Source organism: Rhinopithecus roxellana, chromosome 1 (genome assembly GCF_007565055.1).
Source record: "Rhinopithecus roxellana isolate Shanxi Qingling chromosome 1, ASM756505v1, whole genome shotgun sequence".
Lineage (NCBI taxonomy): Eukaryota > Metazoa > Chordata > Mammalia > Primates > Cercopithecidae > Rhinopithecus > Rhinopithecus roxellana.
The window spans coordinates 199,532,636-199,559,007 of NC_044549.1; the positions used below are offsets into that span (position 1 = coordinate 199,532,636).

The 26,372-nt window shown below is 48.5% G+C and overlaps 2 protein-coding genes across 2 annotated transcripts in view; both read right to left on the reverse strand.

Moving 5' to 3' along the window:
• Positions 1-10,678, reverse strand: part of LZTFL1 (leucine zipper transcription factor like 1) — a 94,998-nt gene extending 84,320 nt beyond the window's left edge. Inside the window, exon 1 of the mRNA XM_030936127.1 lies at positions 10,549-10,678. The gene's annotated coding sequence lies outside the window, so the exon portion shown is untranslated. The remainder of the gene's footprint in view (positions 1-10,548) is intronic.
• Positions 10,679-13,080: 2,402 nt separating this feature from the next.
• FYCO1 (FYVE and coiled-coil domain containing 1) overlaps positions 13,081-26,372 on the reverse strand; it is a 79,801-nt gene continuing 66,509 nt past the window's right edge. The window contains exons 17-18 of the mRNA XM_010374799.2: positions 18,895-19,004; positions 13,081-17,060 (exon numbers count right to left, since the gene is read on the reverse strand). Of these exons, the coding sequence (XP_010373101.1) occupies positions 16,985-17,060; positions 18,895-19,004 (186 nt within the window). The 3' untranslated portion in view covers positions 13,081-16,984. The remainder of the gene's footprint in view (positions 17,061-18,894; positions 19,005-26,372) is intronic.

The following is a 26,372-nucleotide window of genomic DNA, read 5'->3' on the forward strand; positions in this document are numbered from 1 at the left end:
CGAAATCATCCCCCAGCACCAGCCTGGCTCCAGTGCCCACAGATCTCTGTCCCTCACTGAAGTTGGCCACTCCAACTTCACTGGAGGGTTCTTCTCCTATACACTAGTCAGCCTGTCTCAGTGTGAGGTCTGTTCAGGGGCTCCCCATGACTTTGAAAAAAGAGAAGCAATCATGGGCTCCAGTACCCGCACCTTTCATGTTTTAGATATTCAAAAAAAATCTTTCCCTCCATTCAACGAGTAGTCACTGATTGTTTAGTCATTGTGTGTGGTTAGTAAGTACCACAGCCTTAGACTTCCCCTCCCAGCCAAAACACACCATAGTGCTTCTGCAATAAAGTCTCTCTCTCTCCCCATCTCATGTGCTCCTCCCTTCCAGTTGAGGTCCCTATCCAACATGCTGCCGGAACAATGAGCTAATTCTCTAATCATTCCTACATTATTGGAACAGACAACCCAGACAGCAAATGACCCATTTAATGCCTTTCTTTGACTTTTATATTATCAAAGCCTAAAAGTGACATGCAAATATGTGTCTTTCCAACAAGTGATTCCTTATGAGGTCCTCTCCACATATTTAATTGTATACGCTCAATTGCAGCACCAGAAGCTAAGCAAAAAATCTCTATGGTCATACGGAGATGCCTCAAGAAAGAACTTGTAGGGAGTGTGGTCGGCACAGGCCCTCTGGTTGCCAGTTCTTCAGGACCTGCCTCCGCTGCAGAGCCACCCTGCCCAAGCCAGGTCTTCCCAGGGTCACCTGTCTCTGGTGCCTGTGAGACAGAGAATAGCGTCGTTTCAGTCCCATGGTGGCATTCTGATGGGCAGAATCCACTCCAGGGCACTCTGCCAGCACACCCTCATGGTGCACTGGCACTGGAGGGAATCAGCAGGGCCTTGGCTGTCACACGTCACCATTTAGCATCTGCATGACATGGTCAGTGAGTGGGGTGCTGGCCAACCTTGTGCCTATCGGTTTTTTTAGCCCCTGGTCCTTAGAACAAAGTCTGGCTTGGCAAATGCTGTTTGACTCTCCAAAGCCAGGGCTTTGTGGAGCCTTCAGGGCAGTTCGAGTTCTCTTTCTGCCCAATCATGCTTCTTCTCACATCCCGCCACAGGCATTGATTCGTAATAAACACCTTGCACCCCAAACTCCATCTCAGTACTTCCTTCTAGAGAAGTTGTCCTGCAACAATTTTCTCACCAGGGGCTGCCAATTCCAAGAGCCCACCTAAGGCTGGATGGGTAAGAACACTGGGTATGCAGGAGATCCATAGCTTGGCTGGGTGCCAGTCACAGAACTCCTCTGAGAAGGCTGAGAGCATGGGTCCTGTCTCATTATAACCTAAGCATTCAGCAGATATGCTTGGGCACCAGCTGCATGCCAGGGGCCCCATGGTATATGAGACAGTCACAATCTCTCCCAGAATATTGCTAACACTGATTTACAGAGGAAGGAGCTGAGCCTCAGAGATGCTAAGTAACTCATCCGAGCCCATGCAGTTAGTAATTGGCTTTGCCTGACGTGGTCAGACAAACCAGCCCTTGCTTTGGAGGGTTGACCGGCATTTGCCAAGCCAGACTTTGTGCTGAGGACCAGGGGCTGAAAAGATGGGCAGGCACGGGCTTGGCCAGCACTCCTCCCACTGACTATGCCATGCAAACGCTAAATGGTAACACGCCACAGCCAAGGCCCTGCTGACTGATAATCTTTCTGCTTTTATCTGTCTAGAAATAAATACATTTTGAAATTCTTTAAAAAAAAAAAAAATGCACATGAGGGTGTGCTGGCAAGGACGATGGCGTCATCTTCACAGAATCGAGAAGGTTCCTAGCTGCTACCTCTCCCAGGCTCTTCCCCAGATACATATGGCTGTGGAGCCTTAATTCCTTCATGAAGAAGCCACAGATTTCACCGGAGGTGTGCATGTGCAGGTCCAAGGACCTAACCCCGGACCTAGGCATGCGTCTGAGCCGTAGAATTCCTGCTGTTGGCTTTCCTCCTCTCTTTGCCCCATTCCCCTGCCTCTCCCTTCCCTGGCTCTTCTCTCTCAGATTCAAGACCCATGAATAACTTTTCTGGGCCCCGTACAAGATGTGGCTTTAGGTCAGATTCCCTGTGTGGGATCCAGGCGTTACTCACTACTGTCCCCACGTGACCCCAGATCTCCTCTGCAGCCAGTCAGATGATCTCAAGGGGCATGCTGGCCTCTCAGGTTGGCCCATGGCCAATGGTCTGCAGGGCTGGTTTCCACCCTGGCTCTTCCTCTCTGGGTCTAGGTGGCCAGGCTTAGGCCTCAGTCCCGGGTCTACCTGGGCTGGGGCTTTCACCAGACCTCAGGCTCAGATCTGAGGAGCTCTCCCAAGCTTCCCCTGCCAAGGGACTGGCATCTCCTTCTGGGAGTCACCCTCCAGGCTTCCCTGAAAAGCTGTGGCTGCTGCCTGGATTCCCTGGCCTGAGGACGGCCCCCCCACCGACCACCTGGACAAACACTGTGCCTGCTCCACCAGCGGCCCTCTCTCAGGCCAGGCTCTGTGGGCAGGTAGGTGTTTCAAGGAACCTGTCTCTTCCTGGGTCTGCTGCAGCGTCCTCTGCAGACTCTCCACTTTCTAGACCTCAAATACACATTTCAAGCACATCTGAATTAGGTCATCTGGAAATTTCTGAACAGTGTAAACAACCCTCAGTCAAGAGCTGACGGAAGCGTCCCTTCTTGTATTAAAAGGTACTATGGCAATTGCTAATGTGACTCACTGCGTGGGCATGGCAAGATGATGTGGCAAAGTCCCAGAGTACCAGTTAGAGCCCCATCATCGTCCTGTGTGGCACACTGCTTGTCCCTTTCCTTCACAGCACTCCTCTCATTTGTAATTCCCTAGTACTCTTCTTTCTACTGATTGATCCTCTGACTCCTCTTTCTACTGATTGATCCTCTGACTCCTGTGTATGGACCCTTAGCAACAAGCAGCCACGGACTGTGCGTGTTCTTGCTCACATGTGTCTGCCCAGCAAAGGTACAGTGCCCAGGATGAGAGCTGTGTCTCTAGCATTTGCATGATGTTATGACAGTCTTTGAGGCCAGAAAGAGCTACAGCAATGGAAAATGTTTGGAGACTTGGAGAGTTAGGCATGAAAGACAGGGACTGAACTCTGAACAGCTGCAGACAGTGAGTCAGCTGGGTGGATTAAAGATGACCTACAGGAAGCAGGGGAGAAAGGAGCAACAGTTTCTTTAATGCTCCTCCCATCAAAACATGGGGTTGATGTCCCCTCTCCTTGAATCTGGGTGGGCTCTGGGTTTGCTTGACCAGTGGAATTTGGTGCAAGGGATGCTGTGCCAGTGTCTGGGTACAGACTGAGAAGAAGAAGCTGGCAGCTTCCACATCCTGTGCCATGGGAGGCTTGCTCTGGAAGCCCTAAGCTGCTGTGTCAGAAGTCTGCCCACCCTGAGACCACCGTGCTGGAGAGGCCACAAGTAGGCCCAGCATTTCAACTGTTGCTGTAATTAGCCTCATTCAACATTTATTGAGTATTTAGTATACGCTAGGCACTGGGCAAGGTGGTGAGCAACTGCAGACACAGGCGTGGTGCTCATGAAGCTCACAATCGCAGACACAAGTCACACTATCACAGGAACAAGCTGATGGTTATCAGTACAGGATGCTAGAGAGTGTGACAGGGGACTCTGATCTGCTCTGGAAAGAGGAGGCAGGGAAGGCTTCCCTGAGGAGGTAGCATTTGAGCCGAGAGCTGAAGAATGGATAGGAATGACTATAGGAAGCCGGGGAGGAGGGCGGCGCGTGCCAAGGCCCTGCAGCACTCATGCCTGTGGGACATCACTGTCAACTCTCTGGTGAAGTGTCCATGCATGCAATTGATTTAGGACTTCTCCACTCATGTTCTTTCCTTTTTAAACTTTTTAATTACAGAAATTTAAAAACATACACAAAAGCAGAGGGAATAGTATTAATGCAGGGGTCCCCAACCCCCGGGCCAGAGACCACTACTGCTCTGCGGCCTGTTAGGAACCAGGCTGCACAGGAGGAGGTGAGTGGCAGGCAGGTGAGTGAATCTTCGTCTGTATTTACAGCTGCTCCCCATCGCCCACATCACCACCTGAGCTCCGCCACCTCTCAGATCAGTGGCGACATTAGATTCTCATAGGAGCACAAACCTATTGTGAACATGCAAGGGACCTAGGCTATGCACTCCTTATGAGAATCTAATGCCTGATGATCTGTCACTGTCTCCCATCACCCCCTGATGAGATCGTCTAGTTGCAGGAAAACAAGTTCAGGCCTCCCATTGATTCTACGTTATGGCGAGTTGTATAATTATCTCATTATACATTACAATGTCATAATAATATAAAGTGCACAATAGATGTAACATGCTTGAATCATCCCAAAATCACCTCTCCACCAATGCTGCAGGTCCATGGAAAAATTGTCTTCCATGAAACTGGTCCCTGGTGCCAAAAAGGTTGGGGATGGCTGGTATAATGAACATCCACATCCCCCTCACCCAGCTTCAGTAATGATTAACATTCTGTCCAGTTTTGGTTTCAGCTACACTTCCCAATTTTCTTTCCTTTCCTCTTCTTTGTTTCATCTGCTCTCTCCCTTCTTTTTCCTTCCTTACCTTCTTCCTTTTAAAAAAAAGTTTCCTGTAGTATTTTAAAGCAAATCCAAGACATCATGCAATTCCCCTAAAAACTCATGCTCTTATCCTTATAAAACCCCAAATCACAATTTTAAGAAATTAAAATAAGAAATGGAGACTAGATGGACTCTTCCTCTGTGTGGTTAGGCCACCACTCACCAAAGGAACCGAAGGAGGGACAGAGTCCCCTGGGGATAGAGCAGCAAGCTCGGAAAGGCCTCATGCCATGGGTGGCACTTTCTCAGTTGGGGTAATCATCCAGGTGGCTCAGAATGCTCAGCAGAGGTTGATAAAGGCCGCAGCGAGCTCCAGGGTTTCTCTTGTTCAACTTTTGGAAACCAGGAAGTCTCTAAGGACCACAGGAAAACTGATGTTGCCTGAAATGAGGTGGGACCATCACCCCCAATTCTCACAGGTGTCTCTGAGCCAGGAAAATGATCATCAGAGTTAAATGGCTAAAAGAAGAGCCATTGGTGATTGGAGGGTTATGAGTGAGAGGGAAGTCAGATGGGAGAGGAAGGTAGGGGTGCTGTTCTGGCACAGATGATGAATTTTGATTTATTCCACTTCAGGAAGATTTGTAAGTGGGGTGTGGCATGATCCAATTCATGTTTTAAAGATCTCTAAAGCCCCCAGGTGAAGAAGGGTGGTGGCTGGGGGTTAGGGGCAGTGCAAGGAAGCAGGGAGGCCAGTCAGGAGCTGTTGCAGTTGTTCAGGAAAAAGATGATGGTGGCGGAGTTGGAGTGAAGGTGGTGGTTGTGGTGTAGAGAGATGGATGGCTTTTGACTTACTCTGGGGGTAGACACAATGGTGAAGGTTAGAATTGAGAGAAAGGAAGGAATCAAGGATGACTTGGGTTTTGAATCTGCACATTTGGGTGGCTGGTGGTGCTGCCTCTGGGAGGGGAGGATCAGCAGAGAGCAAGACCGGGGATGCTACCTGGAAGATGGTAGCCATGAGCATGGGAAGAGCTGAGGTCAAGAGAGAGTGGAAGCTGGCAGTGACCTGGCTAGGAGCAGCTTGCCAGGCATCAACAAGGCAGCCTGTGATTGGCTGAGGAGCAAATGAATGGAAAGTGAGGATGTGGAAAAATGATGTGTAGGCGAAACTTGCGTCAGGTTTGCTGTGATAAAATGTCAGGAGTGATCCAATAACACAAACAAAAATATTTAGATGATCTCATTTTGGCCCATTTGTAATTAAATGAAAGAAGTGATTCTAAGAAACTTGCTTGTATTTAATTCAGCTGTGTCCTGGTAACTGTTGCCACAAAATTTGGTGTTATAAAAACAATAACCATTTTATTTTATTCCCCATTTTGTGGGCCACGAATTTGGAAGGGGCTCAGCAGGGCATATCTAGCTTGGGGTCTCTCGTGTGGCTGCAGTCAGATATTGGCTGGGGCTGTGGCCACTGGAAAGCTTGACTTGGAGGGCCATGCCCTAGGGCCAGTAGTTAATGCTGGCTGCCGAGTAGGGCCCCAGCACACGGCCGCTTCAGCAGGGAGGGCTTAAGGTACTCAGACCTTTTACATGGCAGCTGGCTTCCCCATGCAAGAAAACCAGGGGGAAGTTGCAGGTCCTTTTCTGACATGGCACCAGAAGCCACAGTGTCCCTCTGCTCTTCCACTGGTCAGAACAGCCAGAGGCCAGCCCGGAGTCAAGGGAGTCAAGACTCCACCTCTTACGGGAAGGGTGTCAGATAACTCTGGGGCCATGTTTTAAAATCATCAAAGGGGGCTGCTCTGTAAATTAACTCATCTTTCAATGACCCCAATCACTCAGTCCCCCAACTTGACTAGTTGACTAATGCCCAGAAGGAAGCAAAAGAGCCAAGACAGTAAAAGGGATTGGACAAGGTGTGGACGTCTTTCTCAATGATAACAGCTATCACATTTTTGAGGCACAGAGTAGCGAAGTGACTTGTCCCAAGCCACAGGAAGTAGGTAGTGGCACCAGGAGTTGGATCCATGTCTTTCTGATTCTAGAACCCAACCTCTTACAGGCTGTTGTACTTTCTCCCCAGTTGAAGTTCAAGTACTGATGTTCCAGTGGTCAGTTTGCACCATATGATCTGGATATAGCTCTTCTCACAGAGGCCCTGAGTCAGGAGGACAGGGGGCCTTAGCTGGGCCAGCCCCTAGGCAGGGGAAGAGGAACCCTGGCCATATTGTGGCTTCCTCCCAGGCCCTCCCTGCTCATGGCTTTATGCCGTTCAGCTTGGCTGGTGAGTAAGTCACCCCTTTGGTGAATGCAGAAAGACATCAACAACTGTGTAATGACTCTAGCATATAGGAATTGGGCATTTGGTTTTTTACTGGGAATTTGAGATGGCCGTAAGATGACGTGAATGTCTTTTTAGAAATTAGTTTTCACAGTTTAAAAGATAAACTGAAACCTAATAAAAGTACTTCATACGACATAGAAAGGTATAAAGAGACAACTAAAAGCATCTTATTCCTGCCACCAACTCCAAAGCCCCACAGCTCCATCTGCCGAGGCAGCCACTGCTGTGTCCAGCGTCTTTGTCAGGAAATGTTGCGTGGGTGTGAGTAGTGTTCATCACATAGTCTCCCAGGGTGCCGTCATATATTGCTTCAATCCAACCCACTTTGAACAAACTCTTTCCTGTTTTTTTGCTATCACAGACATTGTGGCCATGAAGAGTGTTGTGTGTATTTTTGTGTACTTGTATGAGTGTATCTGCAGGAGAAGGCGGATGTTTTACTGAGGATGAAAATTGAAGTGGAAATATGTGCAAGAAGGGAAGATTATCTGACTCTTTGGTAGAATTATTATAAAAATGGTCCTAATTCTTTACCCCTCACTGTCCCTGTGCCCTTTATAAAGTGACCTTGCAGTTCCTCCCATCCAGAGGAGTCCCTTTGCCCACACCTGGAATCTGGGCTGGCCTATGACTTGTTCTGACCAACAGAACACTGTTGAAATGATGCGCCAGGTCTGAGACTGGGCTTTGCGAAGCTCGGGCACTTGTACTCGCTCTCTTGGAAACCTGCTCAGCGGCCATCTGAATAAGCCCAGGCTATCCTGTTGGGGTCAGGGAGACCACGTGGAGTACAGCCAAGTTATCTGGCCAAGACCATCCTAGACTAGCCAGCCTTCCTTTGACCAGCTGACCACAGATGTAGGAGTCAACTCCAGCCACGATTAGCCAATGAGCAGCCAACCCTCAGACACGAGGGAGCACAGCCTCAAGGCGTAGCTGACCACGGACAGACAAGGGAGTGAGCCCACCAAGAGTCCAGAGCCCCCAGTCAACCTGCATATTCGTGAGCAAAATAAATCTTTAGTAATTTAACCCACGGTTTTGAAGTTGTCCAACTTCAAATAATGCAGAACAATGCAGCTTTATTCTGACAACAGGTAACTGATACAGCCTTTAGTATTAACAATCATAGTAAAGGTCTGAAGGTCAAGGGCTGCCATAGCAAATCCTGGTTTATGGAAAAGTTTTTTATAAATCATCAGATAATCTATATTCAAGTAAAATGAGAATGGTTTAGAGAAAACCATTCCTACAGTTGTCTCAGCATAATGCAGTAGCAGTAACATGTTCTGTAAATGGTTTGGGTCTTCCCTGGGTCTTGGTTCCTCATCTGTAAAAGCAGGTTGACTTACAGCAAGAGCCTAGCAAATTATACAATTATACAAATTAAACAATGCTACTATCGTTACTATTAACAAACCAGTGCTGCAATGAGCTGATCTTTCTCTTGTTTTTCATGAGGACCTGCCACAACCCAAAGATCCTTAACTTTTTTTTTTTTTGTGGCCTCATCCACACCTTTGACAATCTGACAAAGCCTATAGCCCCTTTCTCAGAATGTTTTAAAACGCAAACAATAAAATAAATGGAATTACAAACCAATTAAATTGAAATACAATTCTCCAAGTATTAAAGCAGATATATGAACTAGTAAAACATCTTGTCTCTTTACTAATGCATTACATAAAATCTATCAGATCTAATGACAACCTTCATTTCAGAGTAGAAATAAACATAAATGATATTTTGAGAGTCTGCAGAAATTGTCATGTAATATGAAAATATCTGCCATTTCTACTGGTGACAAAGTGACAGGTCTTGTTAATACTAGTGTGGCATGTTGTCTCTATTCATAATTGAAGGAAGACTTAAATTTTAGTTAGTAGTTAGGGTAAAGATGCCATTTTTTGCCCACCCATTTTCAAAAACCTTTGATTCTGTGTATGGACCAGCTTAGGAACTCCTTCTTTACCTGATCTCCCCAGCCCATAACCCTGGATACTTTCTCCATTTCTTAAAATTTGGACATGCATGGAACTCTTCTGGATTTGGGGAAGGGGATGTTTTTCCACTCACAAATGATCTGCCAGTTGGCACCAGACCCCTTGAATAAAAATATAAGCCATAAAAAAGTTATGGTTGTAAACCATTTTACCCTTAGAATAGTTTTATACCAGGGGATTCATTTAGAAACATCCTCCTCTCCAAGACTGAAATTTCCATCATTGCACCCTAGTGCTTGGGCTAATGGATTTGAGGAAGATGGCCTAGTTCCAAGATTCAAGGATTATTGGGAGAGTTAAATTAGGAGACAGATCAATTAGTTTATTTCCTCCTTTCCTTAAGTTCTAATCAAATCAGTGGTGACGCAGCAATGCTCACCAGGACCACCTGCTCCAGCCTCACCTGGAGGACCTGTGAATGGACCAGACCTGATGAACCAGAATTGAAATGAGTGGTGCCCACGGATCTGTATTTTTTTTTTTTTTGAGACAGGGTCTCACTGTGTCACCCAGGCTAGAGTGCGGTGGGGCAATCACAGTTGCAGCCTCAAACTCCCAGGCTTAAGGGATTCTCCCACCTCAGTCTCCCCAGTAGCTGGGACTACAGGCGCCTGGCTAATATTTGAATTTTTTTGGTAGAAACGGGGTCTCCCTATGTTACGCAGGCTGGCCTCGAACTCCTGGCCCCAAGTGATCCTCCTGCCTCGGTCACCCAAAATGCTGGGATTATAGATGTAAGCCACCACACCTGGCTGGATCTGCATTTTAATAGGCCCTCAGGTAACTAAAGCAAGAGAAAACCTTCTTCTAAGAATCTCTCTGCAACTTCCTTTTATTTACGGACACCGAATAAATGAACAGTTGACTCTGGAGCAAAACTGAGCCCTGGTTGAGTCCTGGGCTTTTCCTGATTGCTCAATACCTGAAACTTGCATAACCAAAGAGGATGGGGGCCTGATCCAGGACCAGTTCTGGTCTCCCTGTCCTTCTTCCACTGGTCACCTTCAGGGCATGAATGTGTGGTCCTCTTTCTGAGACCACCCAACAGCTGGGTGGCATCCCTGCTGGTGGAGAGGAGCTGCCTCTTCCAAGACCTTGGGTTTCACATAGGAACCCCGTCTCTCTTTCACAAGCCTCGTGGGAGGACTGGACTGAGGCTGTTGCCCCAGCTGCTTGTGAAAGCATGCAGGGCCCTGTTTGTGAAAGCTTGCAGGGCCCTGAAGCCACCTCTGAGGCAGAGGAACAAACTGGCTTGTCTTTCCACATCGGCAGTCACTGCCTTTGGTGTCTGTTCCCTCAACGGTCCAGGCTTGCTTACATTAAAGTGCTGCCTCCACCAGATGCACCGGGCAGCTTCAGCCACACCGACACTGTCATTTCTCACTGCCACTTTCTTCCGATGAGAAAGATGGCTTCTGCTAACCAGCCCTGGGTCCAGCCCTCCCTGCAGCCTTTGGGGAGGCCCTTTCTGTTACCCCTCTTTTCTCATCACTTCTTTGCTCTCCTATCTTTTATCCCCGCACCCCACCCCCACTGTTCTCCCTCACCAGCTTTCCTTTCTCAAGCCAGGGAGAAGACAGCACCTGCCCCACTGACCTGGAAGATGGATGTTTTGGCCTCCCGGAAATGGCTTCCTTCTCTCCTCCGAGGCTCAGTCAGAGTCGGCCTTGGGAACAGAAGGCGGGGAGGCCTCCTGAAATCACTTTTTCTGTGATGATTCTATGGACCCACAGGCCTGAAGACAGACCTGTTCTAGAAAAGAGGGCTTCCTTTTGGTAAGGACACTCACGCATCTCAGGTTTTGTTCATTTTTTAGCTGAAAAAGACTTAATTCATTCCAGGCTTCAGATGGGGCTGTCAACTCTGAGATAACCTCAGTGCCAGCATGGTGGGAGGCATGAGGAAACCACACTAGTCTCCGACCTCCCCAGAGCTTGCAGGATGGGGGCGGGCGAGGAGGGGACACACATCAAAGCCCAGAGGTTGGCCATCACCCTTCTGCTCGCGTTACCATCCTTCTTCAGAAACCAGCAGGTGTGGGAAAAGTAAAAGGCTGACCTTTCTCTCACCCCAACCCACTTTGAATGTCTTTCGTAATCGCTATGCTTTCCCCCTGGCTTTTGAGGCTTCAGCTTCAACTGCTGTCTCAAAAAAAAGTCCGTTTTCTCATCTTGGGCTACTGGTTTCACCATCTGTTTGTTCCTCAGATGTGTGTGGGTGGCAAGAGATTTTTCCCACGCATCTTCAAATGGAAAGGGCTGACCTTGCTGCGAGGAGCTTTCTGAATCACCCGGGAGTCTCTGCATCCTCAGCCCTCACCCGGCAGCCGTGGCAGGGAGCGGGGGGCACCTCTATGTGCCACAGAGTCTGCGAACACTGATCTGGGCCCAGACTACCTGGAATCAAGTGGAGGGCTTGGAAATCCTCCAGCAAAGGCTTGGGTCATCTTGAGTTACTCTGCAGTTTGGCAGGGTGGGGGTGAGACGCAATGGAGGATTTTGACCTGGAGGTCCCCAGATCCCAGCCCCAGATGCACAGCACACACATCTACGTGTGTCTCAACTGTTTCTTATGCTAGCCCCCAGCCCAGGAGACCCCCAAACCTCAGGAAGGACTGTTGTATTAACAAAGAAACTCTCTGGCTGTGTCATTTGGGGCAGTTGGAGTAACTATCTGCCATTACTTCAACCTGGTTACTAGACAGAGACTTGATTTGAGGGCACCTTTTTATTTTTTTGAGACACGGCCTCACTCTGTCACTCGTGGAGTGGCACGATCTTGGTTCACTGCAGCCTCTACTGAGTGGGACTATAGACATGCACCACCACACCTGGCTAAAAAAAAATGTGGAGATGGGGGTCTCACTGTGTTGCCCAGTGGTCTTGAACCCCTGGGCTCAAGCAATCCTCCTCCCTTGGACTCCTGAAGTGTTGGGATTACAGGCGTGAGCCCTGTGCCCGGCTCGAGGGCACCTTTGACATAAGAGGGGGTGCAGGGAGTGTGACTGAGTGACCAGCTATCATTGCCCATATCTCCTCCTGCAGGCCCACCCTTTCCCTTCTCTGCCACCAGAGTGTTTCAGGAACCTCTATTCCTGGCAGAGTTAGTTGCCAATGGGAATGCTGATGACTTTTTGGCTGACCCAGGGCACTGGGACTGACCCGTGAGGTCAATTCAGTGTTTTTTTTTTTTTTTTATTTTATTTTATTATTTTTTATTATTTTTTAATTTTTTTTTTTAAATTCAGTGTTTTTTGAGTCCTTTCCTGCCTGGCATGTTTCCTGCTGCGGTGGGGAGGGAAGGGAGGAGGGAGATGAAGATAAAGATGAAGGAGACACTGTCTTTTACCCTTGGGAGAGAACCAGAGTTACAGAAAATGTGACTTCTTCCATGGAGTAAAAGATTAAAGAAGAGGTCAAACGAAAGTCTGGCAGCAGGAGAGGGCTGGCGGAGGAAGGGCAGTGAAAGGGCGGTGTGGGGAGGTGTTCTTTTGAGGCGCAGAGCACTCCATGGACACAGCCCTGGTCATCCGTGGAGTGGGGGTGTGAGGTGAGTGTGGGTGGGCTGCCCAGCCTGAGCTCAGTCCAATATCCAGCACTGACCAGACACGCCCCTCTGGGCCTCTGTCCAGGCTCTTTGCTGACCCAGCCAGAGAAGGGTATGCGGGAATGGGAGGGCTGACTTCTTCCTCTGCCAGCCATCTCAGCCTGGCAGTCTTGCCCAGCTTTGTACCTCATATTGACTAATCGTGGTTTTAGGCCATCCATGATGCTTCTCCCCAGCCCCACTGTTCCGGTAAACTCAGATGTCTGTTCTTTGTTCGAAATGCTCTGTGGGTGCCCTGGGAGATCTGGACATTTGAGCTGAGGGCTAGAAGCCCATAGGGCATAGCAGCATGGACTGAAAGACAGGCTGTCTCAGGCAGGTCTAAACACCACCCTCACAGCAGGCCGGAAGTAGCCAGGTGCCAGGCCACTTGGAAACTTCCCAGAACATCTGCTGGCTAAAGTCCCCCTGAAAAGCCACCATAAAAGATGCTCTATTTCCCAGCAGCACAGCTCAACTCCAACTCAGCTCTGGATAACTTTGTCATGACTTTATATCCCCAAAAAATGAGAGACAAATGTCTAAATGTCGTAGTGTTTACTTTATTTAAATCCTGAGGTTAAAAAATAAAGTATTTCCACATGGCATGGCAGACACTATAAAATAATATGCTTAGGGATACAAAAGTTTTCCACCCCCATTGTGCAGGTGGGGTGCTGGTGTTTGATGTACTTCTAGGTAATTCTTTGGCAGATAAGAATGAATTGGGGTCCCAGACCCACCATCCCGTAAGGCCACATGAATTGAGGATTAATCAATTAAAGTGCAATTCCAAATGTTAAGCCTTCCAAATGAGGCTTGGGAGTTGCTCTGCAGCCACCAGAGGCAGAGTGTCTCTGGATAACATACGTCAAGCAGCCTTTCTTTTTTTTCTTTTTTTAAAATCAGAGATGCCTCCTAAAATTTCGAGATATACTTTATTATTTTAAAAGTGCTTAAGAGGAAAGAGAGAATTATTAATTCAGTCTCTCCTGTTTCCTTGGAAGAAACGTAATGAAATGAGAATTTACTAAGGTTCCCCTACAAAGTGCTTTCTTGCTAAGTGTTTTGTAAACAAGAATGGCCGTCTCCATGGTCTTTGTGTACATGACCATCCTTGGTTCTCAGCATCACGAATGGCTTCTCTCTGCTTTAATTCCCAACACCTCTGAGCCAAGGACAGTTTCTTGGCCTAAAGAATTCTCACATGTAGAATCATGTGCACTTTAAAAAATGAAATCAGGTATACTTCTAAAAATGAAACTTCTTTAAAATTTCATCAGTGGACATCCAACCATATCACAAAACACAGGCTCTGTGATTTCATCCCCAAATGGGGATTTCCTTTCATTTGGCCTGAAATAGTTTCACCACCTTAGATGATAATTTTAAAATTTCCAAAACACTATCTATTCTTGAGTTATATGATGTGGCTTTTCATTTCTATTTTCCAAACCCTGTGGAGTTTTTCAGTTCCCGTGTCTTTGCCTGCTCTTGGTCCAGTCCACCTGGAGTCCAGTGTGTTGAGGTCAAGCACTCTGTAGAGTCCACTTGGACCTGGAGGACACTTTGTGCCAAACGTGCCTCCTTGTTTGCAGCTAAGTACGTCTGACAGAGGTTGGTATGTTCTTGACGGTGGTGAGTGGCTTCAGTGGCATGATGAAGAAGGCATCTGGTATCGATATGAAGACGTGACTGTTATGCAGAGAGATGAGCCATCAAGGGGCTGCTCACCCTCCCCCCCCCTTTTTTTTAAAGAGTGATCTGGGATCCCAAGGACGCTTCCTTCTGGCTGATTTCTAGTGTAATTCAGTCTAGCCAGGGTTACCAACTGCAGCAGTGGTTCTTCAATTGTTATTTGCATTTTTTAAAAAGTACCCCAGTCCTTAATTCTCAGTAAAGTTGGGAATCTGATTAAAATCAGAATAAAGCTATTTATAAAAGCCACTCTTAAATATGCCAAGATGTTCTGTAGCTGCAGAGAGCACAGCAAACTTGAGCTTGAACAGCAACCTAACAAAATACAAATGTCCACTCGGCACAAAAAATAAATTTGCTAATGAAACCACATAGTTAGGAAGTCACCTCGGGGCACGGGGCAGTCCTCCGAATGCAGCAAAGGCTTTCTTTGAACAATGGCAGTCAGCGCTGAAGGTGGTGCGCACGAGACACCCAGCTCTCCTGGAGGAGTGGTTCTGGGTAAGCTGCAACTAGTCTTCTGCTGTGGTGAGTGACATGTTCAGAAAGGACCTCAGATGGAATGTCCCGGGCCCCAAACCTGTCAGCTACTCAGTGAATGGTGGTTCTTGTTGCATATGGTGCCAATGACACTTCAGAAGGTCATCAGCTTGGCCAGAGTCTCCGCAGTATCCTCAGAAAGCTAAGCACTCAAAGATTCTAGATTGCTCTGGGTTCTCTTTCATTAGTTTCTTTCTTACAGTGAACAAGCTGACTCCTGATTATCTTTTGCAAGAGGCTGGATGGATTCAAAGTTAGCATGATTTGCTCTGAATCATCTCAGGCCATGTGGCATGCCTGTGAGGACAAACATGAGGCCAAGAAGAGTCGCTGGGGGCCTGGCCACTTCTATTCCAATATTAAGCACGGTCAGAGCCTTGGCCAGGGGAAGATGATTGAGCACCTGATGGCTTTCTGCCAGAAGAGGCTGCTCCAAGGAAGCCAAATGCAAGAGGCCCAGCTTTTCTCTGGGCAACCTCTTTGAAAGGTTCTATTCCCCATTCCTTATGCTTTGTGTCAACTGACTGGAAGTGCCCAACTCTCCTGTTCAAAGGTCTGAGTCCATTCCAGAAATGACTCCTTAGCTGTGGCCCCACAATAGTCCTCTTTGCTGGTGGTGAGGCTGTGGCTGCTGGTGTGTGGTGGGTTTGGGGTCTCTGTTGGACTTCGCCTGGAGTTCCTGACCCATTCTCAAGCCCTCAAAACCAGCCAGACCAGGGTTATGACAAAGAGAAACTTTGGGAAATGTGTGACTGGACTTGGGTCACAAGGCTAGCTGGAGGAATTGCTGGGCCCAGCTCTCAGATTCTTGGATAGCCTGCCTGGGGCTCTCTCCCTCACCCCTGGCCAAAGTAGGACCTTTGTCAGATGCTTGTTCACCCATGGAAGAACCTGGGACCTGACTGCGGGCAGCTGGTTCCATGAACAAGGAACAAAGAGCTGTCCAAGGTGAGCTCTCTGCTGTTGGAGAAGAAAAGGACCACAGAGAACAGGGAAGATTAACTAATTCTTGTCTGGGAACAGGCAACAGGATCTCTCTGCCTCAAGGGGGGGATGTCTCCTAGAGGTCAGGTGCGGGCCGAGCAGCGGGAAGTGGGCAAATGGGCTGTCAGGGAACCTGTCAGGAGGGGAGTGGGGCCCAGGGATCCATCATGCCTCTGTTTACTCTGTCACTTTGGTTTTTAAGTTATCAAAGACTTTTGTTAAGAAGGCCCCAGTGTTTGAAAGTGGTTCTAATCCTGGCTATGATCATTAGTAAACACGTCTGCAGGCGGTGCAGAAGCTCTTATTTATATAAACAAACATGGGCCATCAGCTGAGGAGTAGCTCTAAAGCCAATGCACAAGCCTGCTCTGTGGTCACGACATCCACACTGGCTGGCATTTGGGCATTAGATATAGTGTACACACAGCCACCGCAGGCCCCCAGTACAGTGGGTTTTGTTCTCGGATTATCTTTACTTCTGATTCTTAGGGCAATGCTTTGGGCTGTGGAGAGGCCTGGCTGAGTGAAGGGCTTTATTTGAGGACAGAATCACCCAGACAAAAGGGCCAGGAAGAGAGTGCAGCTTAGAGGCCCCTCCAACATTGCTGAGTTCTGGAGCAGCCTCCAGCTTACTGGGGCAGTGAGGGACAAGAGCATGACTGGAGGAGGCTAGTCAGGATCTCAGGAGGGTTCCCTGGCACCCTGACTCACGCGACGGCTGTGTGCCTCCTCTTCCCGGGAGTACCTGAGGGCGTCACAGCCACAGGGCATGGCCAGGGCACCCAGCTCAGGTCTCCAAGATGTGAGACCCTGGTGGGGCAGGGCAGAAAATCTCTCCACAGGCAGAAGTTGGGATCACCCTGCCCGTGAAACTCTCCACAGGAGGCCTAGTGCCAACCGTGCTCCCAGGAGAGGCTGACGGTCTCCTGGGTGTTTACACCTCTGGCAGAGCATCCCTTTGGGTGTGAGAACAGCTGGGTCTCTACTTAATGGAAACATTGCCTGAGCCCTTCAAAGCCTTGGGGGCTAAGAGTGGCCGGTGCAGAGTGCTGAGCACAAAGTGCTCCCCGGACGCCGCCTCTGAGGGGCAGCTCAGGGGCCTCTGTTCCAGAGGGGCAGAGTTGATGATTTTGGAGCAGCTGACGTTTTAAAAAAATGCTTTATGTGACAGGTGAGGAAGAGTAGTGTTTCCTGTGGATGAAGTGAAGCTACCGAGGTGCTGAAGCTACAGGAAATCACTTCCATCGTAGATCACAGGCCGATCAACCGTCAAGTGATAAAATACCTTTTTAGAGACAAACCTGAGGAAAGAGAAATGGAAAGGGAGGGTGTTACCTGAGAGCTGAAAGTCTGAGGCGTGGCAGCTGCTGCTGAGGCCTCTGTGGTCTCTGCAGTGACCTGGTCGGGTGTGGGTGCTGGAGCCCCGTGCCCCATTTCCTGTCTGTCTAGTGGAGTTCTCTCCCTGTGAGGGTCAGGAGGTCTCGGGACATCACCGTGGACTCTCCTGAGGCTTGGGTACAGAAATGTCCTTTTGGTCACAGGCTGTGAATGTCACCTCCCTCACGTGGCTGCTCTGAAGCAGCTGGCGGTGGGGACTGCACAGTGTGTGTATGGGGGGGTGAGGAGCAGGCAATGGGAGGAGGCATATGGCGGAGGCCAGCACGGATTTTTTCTGACTTGGCAGCTAACTTAGTTCTGACATCCATAGTTTGGAAATCTCAAGTAGTTCCCTGAGATGACCTCAAGGGGCCAAGGCCAGAGTTTGTCACGGCACCATGGCCACCTCCAGGGGTAACTGGGAACCTGCTCAGGCTTGGGACGGTGCTCTGCCCTCATCATACCTCTCCTTGGTCTCTCCATCAAACCACAGTGTGGCTGCCATTGCAGAGTAGGAAATGGAGACTCAACTAAGGGCCGTTGGGGGAAGAGCAGAGCTTGGGCCTGGTGGTCCCCAACCCATTCTCCTTCTCCTAACCACTGCCCTATCCTGTTCAAGAGGGGCTGGGGCTCATGTCCACTCTTGGGGTAGAGGGTGGCTCCAAAGAGAGCTCTCTGGCCATGACAGGCCTATGCCATGAGGTCCTGCTAACTCCAGGAGTGCTTTCATTTCCGCTTGGGAGTGTAGGGAGGGGCGGGAGGGGGCGAGGTGGGAAGTTCATCTTCCAACCCCTCCTGTGGTGGGCACTCTTGGCCACAAGCCCTGGCAGTTCAAGGCCTGGAGGTGGTGAGGGGATGACATAGCTTTTCCCTAGTGTCCTGTCTAGTTATTCTACTAAGAGCCAAGTACTCATGCTGGGGATGTGACCAGTAGCCCAGGACCTTGCTCAGAGAGGATGTGGGATGTGGCCAGAAACAGATTGGGCAGTTCTCTCTAAGGAGCCAGTTCCAGTTAAGGGGTCTGTGCTGAAGCAGAAGACATAAACAGGGGCAGGTGCCCAGCAGTCCTAACCACCCTTGTCCACATGATTGGCTGCTCAGTCAATGCTGGTCCTCTCTCCGCTCCCCTCCTGCTGTCCCTCTGACGTTATCTCCCTATTCCCATTCTCCTGTCCAGCTTCTCTCCTATCTTCTAAACTATACACTCCTGAACCTTAGCTGGTTCTCAGAGTGCTTCCCAGAGATGGCACCTGCCGCTCCCGCCACACGGCCAGGGGCTTCGCGGTGTCGTCTTGGGCCTGCTTATCTCAAGCTCTGCCCTTCCTTCTTTTATTCCTCCCTTTCTCGTTCATTCATTCATTCAGTCCTTCCATTGTATTTCCTGAGCCCCTTCTTTGGGCAGGGCAGTGGCAGGGCAGTGGGAATCAACATCAGAGAGAGGGAAAGGGCACCTTGGTTATTAAGAGTTCAGAATGGCCAGACCGCCTGTTTCAGATCTGGCGCCACTACTGGCTGTGTGACTTAAGAGTGTCACTCCTCTTCCCCTCAGCAGGGACATGGAGAGATTCTGCAAGCATGAGCCTGTGTGCCACAAAATCTCTAAACAAACACTGGAACACCATGGGAGAGTGGTCAACAATCAAGAACGATTAATAATAAGTTACTGACAAATAATTTGTTTGAGTGTCCACCTCTGCTCTTGAGATGAGGTGGAAGAGAGGCCTGGAGATGTGGAGCTGGTGCCTGAAGTGGCCCTACCTTGAGAAGGTATTGTCGAAGATAAGCATGTAGATGCCAGGCATGCGAACCTTGAGCTGGCCCTGGATGTTCTCCTTGTGGGAGTTGCATCGGGTCGTGGGAATGAGGACCTGGGAGGGAAAGCAGATAGGCAAAAACATCACAGAGGCCGAGAGGGCCCTCGGAATCCTCAGGGAAGACCCTTTATTTTCGGGGAGGAGGCTGTGTGTTGCCCGAGGTCACAGCTGAGCAGGGCTAGAGCTGGGACCAGCCCCAGTAGTGGCACAGTGCCATCCCATACCCTGAGGCTGTTGATGACTAGTGGCTATGAGTTTCTTCCAGAATCATGACCTGGTTGGCGCCCTTAAGGAGTGATCCCCTAGCCTTGAACACAGAAGATGCTAGAACACTCCATGGGCTAAAGGAGAAACCCTTTTCTGGCCTCAGGATAAGAAGCTTAGTCTAGGTGGGATCCACCTGTCCAGCTGTCTCCCGTTGGTTCTGGTGCTGCCCTTGGGTCTCACAGGACAGGCTGAGACCTCCTTCCAGATAACAACCTTCCAGGCACAAAGCTGCTGGGCCCACTCTCCTCCAGGCTCAACGTCCCTGGCTCCACCTAGGCCTGTCTCCTGGCTGTGCTTTGGCTGGTCCCTGTGCCCCAGGACTCTTTCATCCTCCCGCATCTGTGCCTCAGCCTCCTATTCACTTTCTACCTTCCCTGAGAATGAGAAATTAGTCCCAGGAGACAGTGATACTGATTTTTTTCAGACGATCTTTGAAGGGCCTCACTGTCAGAGACAACATCTGTGCAAAGGGTGTGTGCTGGACAGGGCCAGGGCTCAGGGGGAGGTCTTTGAATGGCTCACTTCTTCCCCACCAGGGTAGGCTCTTCAACCTACTTACCAGCTAAGACACAGGCCTCATTTTTTTTTTTAAATTTTATTTATTTATTTATTTAATTTATTTATTTTTTATTATACTTTAAGTTCTAAGGTACATGTGCATAACGTGCAGGTTTGTTACATATGTATACTTGTGCCATGTTGGTGTGCTGCACCCATCAACTCGTCAGCACCCATCAATTCATCATTTATATCAGGTATAACTCCCAATGCAATCCCTCCCCCCTCCCCCCTCCCCATGATAGGCCCCGGTGTGTGATGTTCCCTTTCCCGAGTCCAAGTGATCTCACTGTTCAGTTCCCACCTATGAGTGAGAACATGCGGTGTTTGGTTTTCTGTTCTTGTGATAGTTTGCTAAGAATGATGGTTTCCAGCTGCTAGTTCAACCATTATGGAAAACAGTATGGCGATTCCTCAAGGATCTAGAACTAGATGTACCATATGACCCAGCCATCCCACTACTGGGTATATACCCAAAGGATTATAAATCATGCTGCTATAAAGACACATGCACACGTATGTTTATTGCGGCACTATTCACAATAGCAAAGACTTGGAATCAACCCAAATGTCCATCTGTGACAGACTGGATTAAGAAAATGTGGCACATATACACCATGGAATACTATGCAGCCATAAAAAAGGATGAGTTTGCGTCCTTTGTAAGGGACATGGATGCAACTGGAAACCATCATTCACAGGCCTCATTTTAAAACTGAAAATATACCAGGAGATAAGGCAGAGCCAGCCAACATTTTTTTTTTCTTTTTTTTTTCTGAGATGGAGTCTTACTCTGTTGCCCAGGCTGGAGTACAGTGGCATGATCTTGGCTCACTGCAATCTCTGCCTCCCAGGTTCAAGCAATTCTCCTGCCTCAGCCTCCCGAGTAGTAGGGACTACAGGCGCCCACGACCATGCCCGGCTAATTTTTGTATTTGTAGTAGAGACGGAGTTTCACCATGTTGGCCAGGTTGGTATTGAACTCCTGACCTCAGGTGATCCGCCCGCCTCAGACTCCCAAAGTGCTGGGATTACAGGTGTGAGCCACCATGCCTGGCCAGAGCCACCAACATTTAAAATTTCTTTTTTTTTTTTTGAGATGGAGTCTCGCTCTGTCGTCCAGGCTGGAGTGCAGTGGCACGATCTCCGCTCACTGCAACCTGTGCCTCCTGGGTTCAAGTGATTCTCCTGCCTCAGACTCCTGAGTAGCTAGGATTACAGGTGTACACCAACACACCCAGCTGATTTTTGTATTTTTAGTAGAGACAGTGTTTCACCATGTTGGCCAGGCTGGTCTCGAACTCCTGACCTCGTGATTCGCCCGCTTTGGCCTCCCAAAGTGCTGGGATTACAAGCATGATCCACTGCACCCAGCCCTTAATTTTTTCTTTCTTTTTTTTTTTTTTTAAAGAAGTGACTAGCACCTAGAGGGTCTTGTCTTATAAAGTGTCCCTAAGACTTCCGTTTAAGACTGACTACACATAAATGGTTATATGGACCAGAAGGTCTACAGACGACGGAAGCAGCATTTGAGCAACTTTGAGATCCTAATGAGGTAAACTTCCCCAGAAGTGACCATTTTTATTCTTTACAAAATAAAATGTAGCTTCTTTTTCAGAAATACAATTTTTATTACATTCAGTTTTTATTTTTTCCTATTAAACATTTTTAACTTGTACAAAATAACTGAATCCAAAATAGTTGTTAATATAAGGATGCGATTACTTTCTCAACTTAATCTTGAACACAGCTGCATATTTCTCAAAACTCTACATGCTCCCAAACTCTACACAGTTCCCAAAATGAAGTGAATTCCCACAAAGGGCTCTGCCCTCAGGAATCTTGTGGTTTAATGGCGATCACAAAGAAGGAAACATTCAGTTACACTGGGGTGAGAGTACCAGGAGGGGAGAACTGGCAAGGGGCGCCATTCTAGCCTGGGGGTGGGAGGCAGGAGGCTGAATGCCAGGGGAGACTTCCTGGAAAAGGTGATGCTGAGTTAGGACAAGTTAGCTAGTGAGAAGGGGTCTGGCTGTTTCTGGCCGTGGAGACAACATATTTAAAGGCATGGGAGAATATCTAAGATTTACCCTCCCAGGACACAACAACAACAACAAAAACAACAACAAAACAAAAAATAGAAAACATATGAAAAGGACAGTTTTCAAGACACTGGTTATCAGGCAATGCAGGATAGTGATCCCTGAGAGACAGGAACAGGGTGAGCCCAACAACTGCCCTCACAAACTGAGGAAGAGAGACAAAAAAGAGATGGGGTAAGAGAAAATGAATACCAAGATGGCAGACTCAAACCTAACCTTAACAGCAATCACAGTTAGTGAAAATAGCCTAAACATTCCAATGAAAAGGCAGAGATTACCAGACTCTGCCCAACCCTATCATGCCTACAAGAAATGCTATTTAAATATAAAGATACAAATAGGTTAAAAGTAAATGGATGTAAACAAGATTACCAGGCTAGCATGCTAGCCCAAAGAATGCTGGCTTGACTGTATTAATATCACATAACATAGATTTTATATCAAAGAATATTACCAGGGATAATTTCATAATGATAAATATGTCAGTTCATTAAAAGCACAATAATCCTAAACGTTTATGCCCCTAATGACAGAGCTTCAAAATACATGATGCAAAAAGTGGTAGGACTGCAAGGAGAGATGGACAAATTCACAGTTATAGTTGGAGATTTCAATGTCTCTTTCTTAATAATTGATAGAATAAGTAGACAGGAACTCAATGAAGAAACAGAAGACGAACAACACCATCAGCTAACTTGACCTAATTGGCATCTATAATAGAACGTTGCGGCTGGGCACGGTGGCTCACGCCTATAATCCCAACACTTTGGGAGGCCGAGATGGGTGGATCACCTGAGGTCAGGAGTTCAAAACCAACCTGGCCAACATAGTGAAACTCCATCTCTAATAAAAATACAAAATTAGCTGGGCATGGTGGCGCTTGCCTGCAATCCCAGCTACTTGGGAGGCTGAGGCCGGAGAATCGCTTGAACCTGGGAGGCAGAAGTTGCAGTGAGCCAAGATCGCGCCATTGCACTCCAGCCTGGGCAACAAGAGTGAAACTGCCTCAAACAAACAAACAAACAAACAAAAAAAACATTCTACCCCACAATAGCAGAAGGTACATCCTTTTCAAGTGCACTTGGAACGTTCACCCAGGTAGGTCACATTCTAGGCCAAGCTTGTCCAACCTGCGGCCCAGAAAGGCTCTGCATGCAGCCCAACACAAATTTGTAAACTTTCTTAAAACATGATGAGTTTTTGTTGTTGTTGTTGTTTGTTTTTTTAGCTCATCAGCTATTGTTAGTGTTAGTATATGTTATGTGTGGCCCAAGACAATTCTTCTTCCAATGTGGCCCAGGGAAGCCAAATGATTGGACACCTTTGTTCCAGGCCATTAAGAAAACACCTCTCAAACTTCAAAGGATTCAAGTTATACAAAGTATGTTCTAGGTCTACAATGAAATTAAATTAGAAATCAAGAGCAGATCTCTGGAAAATCTCAAAATATCTGAAAACTAAAAAACAAACTCAAACATGTGGATCAAAGAGAAATCAAAAGGGGAATGAAAAAGGCACGGAGGGAGAATCAGCGCTGTGTCCCTAACACAACCGTGTGCTTGCTCAGGCTGGCAGCTGGTGGTGGTGAGGGAGCAGGATGGGCCCCTGACAAGCCTAGAGGGGACAAAGGTGTACAAAGAGTGTACACTGAGGGCCTGCTATACGTAGGCTCCATGCTGCCTCTTCTGCACACCACATCTCATTTACTTCCATTAACATTCTATCACATTCTAGTTCCACCAGGGACTAAGGATCCCGGGAGGGTGAGGGGTTGGTTCTGTTCCTGTGATTCACAACCTAACAACTCTGGCCTGGTCTCAAACACAGCAACAAGGGTGTACGGGAAGGAGCTGCTGGAGGGGAAGGCTTGCTGTGTACATGGGGACCTTGGTGTGCTCACCCTGCATACCCTCGCACCCACTACCTTGATTACAAGCAACATCAAGAGCTCCTCAAGGCAGGTCCCCTGAAGAGGACATGTTTAACATAGATTGATGTGTGTTCGTGAAAATGATACTCTTCATTTCTTTAAAACATCTTATTCTGTAGCCTTTTCATTCATTCCAGCTGTTTTTCATTCATTCCATTCACATGAAACATCTAGAATCAGCAGATTCACAAAATAGATCCGTGGTTGCTGGGGGCAGAGGTTGGGGAGTGACTGCTAATGGGCACATTCATCACTTTTTTGGAGTGATGAAAATAATCTAAAATTAGACTGTGGTAATGGTGGAACAACTCTGTGAATATACTAAAAACCATTAAACTGCACATTTCAAGTCGGTGAGTTATATCTCAATAAAGCTAAAAAACAAAGTCAAGTGTCCTTGCTGTCAGCTGATTCCTCCTCTGACTCCCTCTGAAGCCCACCCCAGCAGGCCATCGAGCTTCTCTGGCCAAAGACAGATCTTCTGCCCAGAGAGAGGACAGGGTCTGGATCCAATTCTCTGCTTTGTCCCTGGGCCTCAGGCCAGCGGTGTGTACACTGGTGACCTGGTTCATAATTTCTTTCACCAAGTGCCTTGCCTAGATTCACAATCTCTAATCTCAGTGTCGAGTCCATGACTATAATGGAAGAAGTGGGTCTGGAGAGAGGGTGGCACAGGGTGGGGGGTATCTGACAGGCAACCCTAGAGACGGGGCTGGCCTTCTGCTGTGCTTTTCCATCTACTGGATGCTTCTCCTCAAGCGCACAGGCCCCTCACCTCACCTCACAGTGCTGCTCCTGGTTTCCTCCACTGTGGCCTTCACCATCACCCAGGGGTCTCCTTTCCTCATCTCTGTTCCCCAGGCTGGGCTAGGCACCCTTCGCAGGGGTACCCACAGTGCCCGCCCACCCCTGTCATGAAGCCACCTGGAATCACAAGGGTCTATTGATTAGAGTCTCTCTCCGACTACACAGTGAGCTTCCTTCATCTCTCTGTATCCCCTGCGGGGCCTACAGAGTCCAGTATACAGCAGACACTCAATAAATGGTTGCAAATACACAGCATAGTCCTTGTGTCTATACCTCCGTAATCATGAGGTCTGAGTGCTGCAATTTGCACTGTACCTGTCATTTCCTCTAAGGCCCAGGCTGGTCAGGAGAGCACCCAGGGAGTCCCCGGGATAGATATTGAGGTCATATGTGTGGAAACAGGCTACTTTGGCCATGGTCTCTTTGGGCGACCTCAGGCAGAGATAACAGCCACCCCGATCTGTGGCTGGTGACAGTGGCCTGTGAAGGCAGAGGAGCACCTGAGCATCCTGTACATGGGCCCCTTCTGCCCCCTGGTGTCACTGTGGGGAAAGGCAATGGGACCCCCTGGAAGTTAGAGATGCGGAAGGCTCAGTAGGTCCCTAAGTTCCTGATTCCTGGTAGAGCCACACAGGAACCCCAGGCTCCTGAGGACTCAGTGGGTAGGGACTGAGCAAGGGGAGAAGCCTATAGCCCAGTCACGTGTGGACAGGCAAAACAGCAAAGGCCTGGATCCCTGATTTCGTCCCTTCCCTCCTTGCCACAAACACTCACGGTGTCTGATCTGGGTGGATTCAGAAGGGGCCCTGGTAGGTCTGGGGAATGTGATGGTGAGTGGCAAGGGCAGCTCTTGGCAGTGCTGCCGTTTGTTAGTGTGGAGCTGACAGGCATGTAGGCTGTGCCAGGACCTCCTGGGCGGAGGCTCAGAACTGCTCAAGAAGGAAGGGCTCCAGAGGTAGGTATGAGGAGCTGGGTACAAGCCCCAAAAGAGTAAGATGGGCAGAGCGGTTTTAAATAAGACAGAATATGAGACTCCAATAAACAAGGCCAACCCAAGGGAGCAGAGTTACATTTTGAGAGTGAGTCTGAAAAGCAGAGAAATGACAAAAGCGATCCCTGCAATGAGCAGATTCCAACAGGGCAGGATGGCAGGAGAGCAAACCCAAACGGGTACATGTTCCTCTATCAGAGCAGGAACTGCTGTGTGGCCCTCCTAGCTGGGCTCTCCTGCTCTGGGCCTTCCTTATCCCTCAGCCTCAAGCCCCTCGAGGGCACCCAGTAGACCAAACACAAGGGACTAATAGATGTTTCTGCGAAGACTTCACAGAATTCTTGTTTCACATGACTTTAGCTTGCTTTTCCCTATCTTGATCCTTGCAATTCTTGCAAAACGGAGATTTCTGCAGTCGTATTCCCAGGCTAGGATCCACTTTCAGCTCCAGTCCAGCAGGCCCAACTGCTTTTACCATTTCTTCCACTCAGAATGATTCAAATGGAACTTGTGTTTCCATCCAAACCGTCTCTCCCTCCCATATCCCTCTACACCCTTTCTCTGCAGAGTTGCAGGCATCAAATTCAGACCTCAGGCGTGGGTCTCCCTCCTCCTTGCCTCGTACTGAATCAGCCACCCACGGAGCCCTGCCCAACCTCTGTCCCTGTGGTCTGGATTCCACCCCATCCTTTTCACTCTGGCTTCAACTCCCTGATCTATACCAGTGGTTCTCAATCTACACCGGTGGCTGCTCATTGGAATCACTT